The sequence below is a fragment of the Neoarius graeffei genome, chromosome 6 (genome assembly GCF_027579695.1).
Source record: "Neoarius graeffei isolate fNeoGra1 chromosome 6, fNeoGra1.pri, whole genome shotgun sequence".
Classification (NCBI taxonomy): Eukaryota; Metazoa; Chordata; class Actinopteri; order Siluriformes; family Ariidae; genus Neoarius; species Neoarius graeffei.
In genome coordinates, this window is record NC_083574.1 from 47,487,277 (window position 1) to 47,496,221 (window position 8,945).

Consider the following 8,945-nt stretch of genomic DNA (forward strand, 5'->3'; position numbering starts at 1 on the left):
CCGCTGAAAAAATAAAAAAAAGTCTGTGTGTATTTTTAGTTTTATTTGAACCGCCGAAACATACAAAAAAGAAATGACATTTTTGGGTCACATATTTTTCTTCTAACAGCATTCTATCCCCAGTACTAGATCCTATTTGTCACAAGTAAAAAGGAAAAATCGTAAATACAAATGACAACGTGTGTTGTATATATCCACTTCAGCCAAGTCAGAAAACAAAACTATTGCGTATTCACCTGAATGTTCGATTCGAATGTTGTAAATTCTACGGGGTGATTTACGACCGTTTTACGACAGTATAAACCTCGTGCTGATCATGGCTGATGCTGACAGCATGGCTTCCGAGCCATCGACTCAACTCTATGTAAGCATAACATGTGGTAAACAAAAATCTTTTCATTGTCTCACCGATCAAAACGTGGGCGATTTTGTCTCTCAAGCGTTGAAGATAAACAATGAAAAGATCAAAACGATCTTTGGTTCACAGAGAGAAGGTAGCGATTTAACCAGGGCCATGCTGAACATGCCTGCAGTAACGTTAGTTCGAGATTTTGGCTGCAGGTATCTGACTGTAGAATTAGAAGAGGAAGGTGCTGGAGAGAGTCCTATCGAACCGAGTACAACGAAGGTATCAGCCCTCGGTGTGCTAATGAGAGCGCAACGATCATATGACCACACACCTTCAGAGGAGTAAGTACTGGAATACTAGTCCAGTTTTATATTAGAACACACACACACACACACAAACGTGTTGTGTGCCTACTTAGGATTTGCGCAATCTTAAGAATTGTCATTGGGAATGCCAGGCTAGCACTAGGATTTCAAATTGATTAACCACATTACAGTAAATCAAAAGAAGAAATATATTTTTGGCTAATCTGTATTATATTTTTCAAGATTTTCTTTAAGTGGCTGATGGCTAGCGATAGCCTCATGAGCATATGTACGGTACTTGTACAGGTATAAATTGATGGTATATAGAAAAATAGCTCTGATACACAGTATGTGGATCAATATTTTTGAGATCAGACAAGTACATGTATCTGTGGTACAAAATCTCTCTTGCTGTGTGCTTTTAAGAAATGTTGAAACTGATTTTTTGAAGGTGTTCGACAAGATTCATGATAAATATTGATATGTAGGAAAACAGAAATTGGACAATATTTTTCAAATTTTAAATGTTCCTGATAAATATAACTGCAGTGAATGTCTTGGTATTTACACTACACTGTATACATACCAAGACATGGAGTCTTTTGAATTTAAATTACTTTATCATCTTAATCCGACATTGAAATTTTGCCATGCGAAAAAAAAGAAAAAAAAGACACTTATTTTTATTTCGCCCGACATTATCAGAAATATGCTGAAAAAAATCCGTGAACCTAAAAATAAAAAACGGGTGGCTTAAATAGTGTTTGGTTTAGTTGATGTTCTGGATGTTTTGTTAGTTTTAATTCTTCATTCTTACCTTATTTCTATGGAATCAATTTTGTGCCAAAATGTTCATTCAATACTTTTGAAATATCAAACAAAAACGACAAATCAAAATACAAAAAAAGAAAAAAAAGTCAATTTTTTTTAGACTAGCAAACAAATTATTCGTGTAATCGTGCAAAAATATCAGTCTATTACTCTTCAGAAACCTTTTATTTTTGTTCCGCGTCTTTCTCAGTTTTGTGTGACATAATTTATGTTGGTTGTGATTCCAGCTTTCTCGTTTGCGCTCCCTGACTTTTTGCTTGCAGTTTTGGCACAAACTTCACGTGTGGGTGGGCTGTCCAGGAATGCATTCCCATTGGGTAACTTGTGTTTGACTGACAGCTACGCTCAGCCATTCCCTACTCGGATTCTGGCGGACTGTTTGACGAGTGACCGATCCATTGACGGTAAACAAGGATCGAGTGGACTTCAGTGGCGACTATGATATTGAATTAACACTTTGTTGAATTAATTCAATATCATAGTCGCCACTGAAGTCCACTCGATGAAGTCACTCGTCAAACACTCGTCAAACTTGTCAAAGAGTCTAAATGTTACTTGGGGAGGAAAGCAGATGATTTTTTAGGAGTTTTTTTAAAACTGAGAAATGAAGTGGCAGCTCTGATAGAAGGATTAAAACTGTTCCACACTTCGACACATTTGAATTGAACATTGGTTTGGGATAGAGTAATTCTAAAGAAACGTTTATTCTTCCATCTTCAGGAAACGCTTAATTCTGCTTAGGGTTGCTGTGATTTTTTTTTTTAATTATTATGATTATTATTATCATCATATTGGGAAATAGAACCAACTAAATTAGAAAAGAAAATTGTAGGCATATACAAACTTAAATAATTGCAGAATGGTCTCGAATGGGGGTGGCACGGTGGTGTAGTGGTTAGCGCTGTCGCCTCACAGCAAGAAGGTCCTGGGTTCGAGCCCCGGGGCCAGCGAGGGCCTTTCTGTGTGGAGTTTGCATGTTCTCCCCGTGTCCGCGTGGGTTTCCTCCGGGTGCTCCGGTTTCCCCCACAGTCCAAAGACATGCAGGTTAGGTTAACTGGTGGCTCTAAATTGACCGTAGGTGTGAATGTGAGTGTGAATGGTTGTCTGTGTCTATTGCCGCTTTTCCACTACCAACGCGGCTGAGTTGGGCTGAGCCGTGCCGTGCTGAGTTGGGCTGAGCGGGGCTGTTGGAGTTGCATTTCGACTACAACCGCGCTGAACCGTGCTGGCTGGAAGTGGGTGGACACATTGGGTGGAGTTAGCGAAAGTGGGTGGACGTCAGGTGATGTCGTTATGCGGCGCAAACAGTGACATCAGTGACCTTTTAAGCGGTAGTCTCACAACCCGGATAGTAAACAATAAACATGGAGGACATGGGGTTGTTAGTGTTGCTGGTCTTGGTGCTGTGGCTTGTTGTCACCGACAACGCCAACAGATACTGGCAAGAGCATATAGATGAGGCGAGGCGCATAAGGCTTCATAATTCTCGTAATTCGTAATTCTCCTTCTTCCGGGTTTACGGTGTTTACAGATCCCAGCGTGCTCGCGGGGCGTGTGTGGACACTCCTCCTCACCAATCAGTGCACAGGGGAGTGTCTCCCCACACCCCGAGCCTCACTCAGCTCGGTTTGGCTCGCTTCAGCCCCACTCCAAAACCGTGCGAGTTTTGGGGGCTAAGCAGGGCTGAAGCGAGCCGAGTCGTGCTGTTCTTAGATAGTCGAAACGCGAGCCGTGTCGGGCTGAAGCGAGCTGAAGCGAGCTGAAAAAGGGTAGTGGAAAAGGGCCATATGTGTCAGCCTTGTGATGACCTGGCGACTTGTCCAGGGTGTACCCCGCCTTTCACCTGTAGTCAGCTGGGATAGGCTCCAGCTTGCCTGCGACCCTGTAGAACAGGATAAAGCGGCTACAGATGATGAGATTGATCGGTCTCGAATGGTGAAACTTTCTGCAGAAGTAGGCAAGACCAGAAACAGATGGGAGTGGGATTAAAGAACCTGAGCACATCTCTACTGTACTCGTGTCCCAAAAGTCTCCAGATTAGATTAGATTCAACTTTATTATCATTGCATATGTCACAGGTACAAGGCAAGGAAATGCAGACTGCATCTAACCAGAAGTGCATAGCAGTAAATAGCATAAGTGTAATATACAAATATAAATGTACAGAAATTACAGGGTATGGAATGGTATAATGATATAGATATTTACAGTATGTACAAATGTGCATTATGAATGTACTATAGTGCAATGGTATATGATATAGATATTTGCAGTATATACAAAATGCGGTATGAATAAACAGTGGTGCAAATGGTGATAGTGATGGTAATAGTGCAGTGAAGTTCAAGTCAATTCGGTTTGGTGGTGGTGGTGGGGGATTGGTGGTGAGTGTGTGTGTGTGGCGTGGGGGGGTGGAGTTCAGCAGTTAGACGGCTGAAGGAAAAAAAAAAAAAAAAACCTGTTCCTGAACCTAAAGGTTTTGGTCCAAAGGCTCCTGTAGCACCTTCCAGAGGGCAGGAGAGTGAACAGTTTGTGTGCTGTCGGCACATATGTAGGGGAAATTAGCACTTTTTCCCCAAAAAAGTGTAACTTACCAAAATATCCTCAACATGATTGCCATTTCTTTGTAAACACACATCTCACTCATGATGAAGTCGTGTTAACACACAGGGTGTTGTTCATGTAACTGCACTTCAAATGCATTCCTGCAGACCTTTGTGGTGTAGCTTTTCCTGATTTCAGTAGGTTCTACTTCTGTTAAAAGTCAGTCATTCTTAAAGGCTGTCTGGGGGGAAAAAAAAGTATATATCCATCCATCATCTGTAGCCGCTTATCCTGTTCTACAAGGTCGCAGGCAAGCTGGAGCCTATCCCAGCTGACTACGGGTGAGAGGCGGGGTACACCCTGGACAAGTCATCAGGCCATCGCAGGGCTGACACAGAGATAAACTCAATTTAGAGCCACTAGTTAGCCTAACCTGCATGTCTTTGGACTGTGGAGGAAACCGGAGCACCTGGAGGAAACCCACGCAGACACGGGGAGAACATGCAAACTCCACACAGAAAGGCCCTCGCCGGCCGCTGGGCTTGAACCCAGAACCTTCTCGCTGTGAGATGACAATGCCAACCACGACACCACCATGCCACCCCAAAAGTGTGTGTGTGTGTGCGCACATATATATCTCCATCCATCCATCATCTGTAGCTGCTTATCCTGTTCTACAGGGTCACAGGCAAGCTGGAGCCTATCCCAGCTGACTACGGGCAAGAGGCGGGGTCATCGCAGGATTGATAGAGAGAAAAACAACCATTCACACTCACATTCACACCTACAGTCAATTTAGAGCTGGGGTGCCATGGTAACGGCCCGCGGGCCGGATACGGCCCGATTGGTCATCACATCCGGCCCGGTGGTTCATGAGACTTTTTTTTTTTTAAATAATAATAAAAATCGAATGTTGTGGTTTTTTTTCGTAATGATTTTAAATCTAATGTTTCAATTTGATTCCATTTTCGTGTAATCCATCGGTTCGTTTTTAGCTGCTCTCTGCTTGCTGCAGCACGCGCAGGTGCAATGACCCGGATTTAATGTAGAGTAGGCTAGTTGTTGCTCGTTCACAAGCAACAACAGTCTAAAAAGAGAAAAGTTGATTCTGAGGGTCGCATCTTTCAGGAAAAATGGAGAGAGAAATACTTTTTCTGGGAAGTAGGGGGAAAACCTGTTTGTCTGATTTGTTCGCAACAAGTGGCTGTACCGAAGGAATACAATGTCAAAAGACATTACGAGACCCACGCCGACAAATACAGCCAGTTCACCGGGCAACGCAGGACTGAAAAGCTAAATGAGCTTGCCTCGAACCTTCAAAAACAGCAAGCAGCTTTCTCAAAGTCTCGAGAGACACATGAAGGTTCGTTTTAATATCATACATCATCTTCAGTTCTCCTTTAATGTTAAATGCGGCTGTTTTCAAAGAGGGGTGTCTCAATATCTTTGTTGTACATTTTATTTCATGTTAGGGGCAGTGAAGGCGAGCTACATCATCGCGTGGGAGATCGCAAAAGTGTCCAAGCCATTTTCGGAGGGTGCATTCGTCAAGGATAAATACGCATCTGTTGGAATCCAATCTTTCTATCAGTCATTGCCACCAGAGTACCCAATTATCACGGCCTTTGCCGGTAAAATACTCTGTATGTTCGGGACAACATATTTATGTGAACAGGCATTTTCAGTAATGAATATTAATAAATCGAAACTGCGTAGTCGTCTGACCCATGGACATCTCAACGATGTCATGAAAATAGCAACTGCCCAGAGTCTGTCCCCCAATGTCGACAAGCTGGTAAAAAGTAAAAGACTTCTGGCTTCCACATGTAAAATGTAGCTGGTATTTCTCCCCCATGTTGCTGTGTGCTTGAGGGGGAATAAACAGGATGGGTGTGTGGAAATATATGTGGGACTTGACCAGCAAAGTTAATGTGCCATCTGTAGTTTGTTTTTATTGGTATGTTCAGTCATATTTGGCTCTTTTAAACTAATGCTACTGGATATTTAGTCACTTGACCTATTGGTGGAATTATTTACCCTGGCACTTCTTTCTTTTGACTCGTTTAGGCCTACTTGCCAATCGTTTTAATTGGCCTAATTAGGCCTATGCATTGACATGTTTTTGATGTGCAAGATCAATAAATCTGATCTAAGTCATTTACAGTTTACACTTGTGTTATTTGTGTCTTAGTCCATTTCTGTAGCATTTTTTTTTATAAATGCAGGCTACTTGCATGCTTAGACTGTTACATTTTCAGAGGGTAAATTGCTTTTGTCTGCCATGTTATTGTGCGCCTCATTTTGAGGCTATAGCTTTACAATTCCTTTTGGACATATAGGCCTTCAAAAATCATATAAAATAATGTCCTTTTGTTGAGTTAGTGTCTGGTCTTTTCAGGCCAAGAGTGTAATTCGGCCCCCAAGGTCCCACTTGAAAAAAATCTGGCCCCCTTACCAATTTCACCCTGGCACCCCTGATTTAGAGCCACCAATTAACCTAACCTGCATGTCTTTGGACTGTGGGGGAAACCGGAGCACCCGGAGGAAACCCACGCAGACACAGGGAGAACATACAAACTCCACACAGAAAGACCCTCGCCGGCCACAGGGCTCGAACCCAGGACCTTCTTGCTGTGAGGCAACAGTGCTAACCACTACACCACCGTGCCGCCCCAACAGTGTGTGTGTGTCTATCCATCCATTATCTGTAGCCGCTTATCCTGTTCTACAGGGTCGCAGGAGCCTATCCCAGCTGACTACGGGCAAGTCGCAAGATCATCGCAGGGCTGATACAGGGACAAACACCCATTCACACTCACACCTACGGTCAATTTAGAGTCACCAGTTAACCTAACCTGCATGTCTTTGGACTGTGGGGGAAACCGGAGCACCCGGAGGAAACCCACGCGGACACGGGGAGAACATGCAAACTCCGCACAGAAAGGCCCTCGCCGGCTACGGGGCTCGAACCCGGACCTTCTTGCTGTGAGGCGACAGCGCTAACCACTACACCACCGTGCCGCCCCAAAAGTAAGTGTGTGTGTGTTTTTATATAAACTAAGTATGACAAATTTTGGAAGATATTTTGTTAAAAAAAAAAAGTGTGTTAATTTCCACTATGCATGGAAACTTTTGGAACACACTGTAGTTCCAAGATTAGTAAATGGTGTTAATTTTTCCACTGAGTAAGTAATTAATTAACCAGATTTACTTCAGGTGGTGGGTGGGGTTATTCAAATTGAGCGAGTCACGTGACGTTACACCTTGAGGAGAAAATTTTAGCGTTTTGTGTCAATTAATGTGCCACAATAAAAAAAACAATATAATAGACATATATTAAGCAAAACAAGCCTAGGGACATCCCATCTCTGTCCCATAGAAAGAGACCAATTACAGAAATGAAAGTCCCTCTCATCTTACCTCTGAATTATTGTCCTGTTCCATGGGGCGACGTCAAATAAAGCTAATCGTCAGTGATCTAAAATAAAAAAAAAAATCAGGAAGTTCCCCCGCATGTCTGAATCATATCTTTATGAAGATTAGCTGAGCAACAGGAAGCAATAACAGTGTATACCGTAGCTAGCGGGTCTATAATAAACCAACCATCTGGATCCCAGGACCACGTATGCGTTTTGCAATGGCTAAATTCCAAATCACTTCCTGTTGGAGTGGAGGTGCACTAGCTAGTGTGCAAGACGTGTTATGTCATGCACTACGTAGTCCTATTATCAAGGGAGGATTAGAGATATTTGAGATCCGCTGTTGACTTTTCTATAAGAGAGTGTGTTCATCACGGCGAGACATTAAACTCAGCAACAGCAAATTTATTCTTCCAACATTAATTAATAATATCCAAAATGTCCAGTTTAAGCACCGTTCATCTGTTATTAAAATTCAGCAGCATGTATTTCGTTGTTAACTAACATCAGCTACTCTTAAATTCCATCGAAACAGTGAAGCTGGGAATGAACTTAGCTAGTTAACACAACTTTGGTATTTTCTGAACACCCTGTCAGGCAAACCTCAGGGAAAACAAGATCCGGAGAGATTATTTTAGTCGATATTTGGCTACCTGGCCATTAGCTTGCGTACTCGTAAACAGGAGCCCATTAGCTTCCGCTAACTAACTAGGCTAGCTAGCTTGAATTTGTGTGAAGCAAGCCAACAAGCTAACTTGTTGTGATTTCACTAACAGTTCAGTGCACTCCAGATCATTTGGTCTTCTTGATTACCTTTTTTTTTTGTACTTACACATGATTATCATTCTGCTTTATTACTGTCAGCATGCTGCTCAGTCCAAACATCTAATTATTGATTTTTTTTTTTTTGTAGATATTCCAACTGGCATGCTGATTAGCAGCTGCAGCTAGCGAGGAAACTCAGCCAGCTCTCTTCTAGTAAATGACTAGCTTAGCTACCCAGCCTAGCAACACAACTTCAGCTAAATCAGACCAGCCCAGAGTTTACGCAAAGTTTTTCAGATCAAGTAATTCAATAATTAGAAGATCAGTCATAAGGAAGTATTAAAAATAAACTGTAAAACTTGATAATGAGGCAAATAAAGCCACAACAAAGGAGAAACGATTAAACTTACGACAGACAGGTCTCAGGTTCCGCCCATTGCATGTTTTCTGGGTATTGCGGAGTTCATAAGTCAGACTTACAAAATGATTGAGTGGAGAATGTTGACAAAACGTCTACATAAAACATCTAAAAGTGAAAAGTAAGCCCTTATAAAACTCAATAAGCCACTGTGAGCATATAAACCTGTAAATACTGAGATATATATCAGTATTTACAGGTTTATATGCTCACAGTGGCTTATTGAGTTTTATAAGGGCTTACTTTTCTCTAATATATATATATATATATATATATATATATATATATATACAGTGCTCAGCGTAAATGAGTCC

At 42.0% G+C, this 8,945-nt stretch overlaps 1 protein-coding gene across 2 annotated transcripts in view; it reads right to left on the bottom strand.

Annotated features, from left to right (window-relative positions):
- The window catches only part of trabd (TraB domain containing), a 29,978-nt gene extending 21,242 nt beyond the window's left edge, over positions 1 to 8,736 (bottom strand). Inside the window, exons 1-2 of one of the 2 annotated variants that reach the window (XM_060923743.1) lie at positions 8,624 to 8,736; positions 7,450 to 7,507 (exon numbers count right to left, since the gene is read on the bottom strand). In XM_060923743.1, the coding sequence (XP_060779726.1) occupies positions 7,450 to 7,473 (24 nt within the window). In that variant the 5' untranslated portion in view covers positions 7,474 to 7,507; positions 8,624 to 8,736. Of the gene's footprint in view, positions 1 to 7,449; positions 7,508 to 7,603; positions 8,399 to 8,623 lie in introns of those variants that run through there. The other variant, XM_060923744.1, reaches the window with a different exon arrangement.
- Between the last annotated feature and the right edge of the window lie 209 nt (positions 8,737 to 8,945).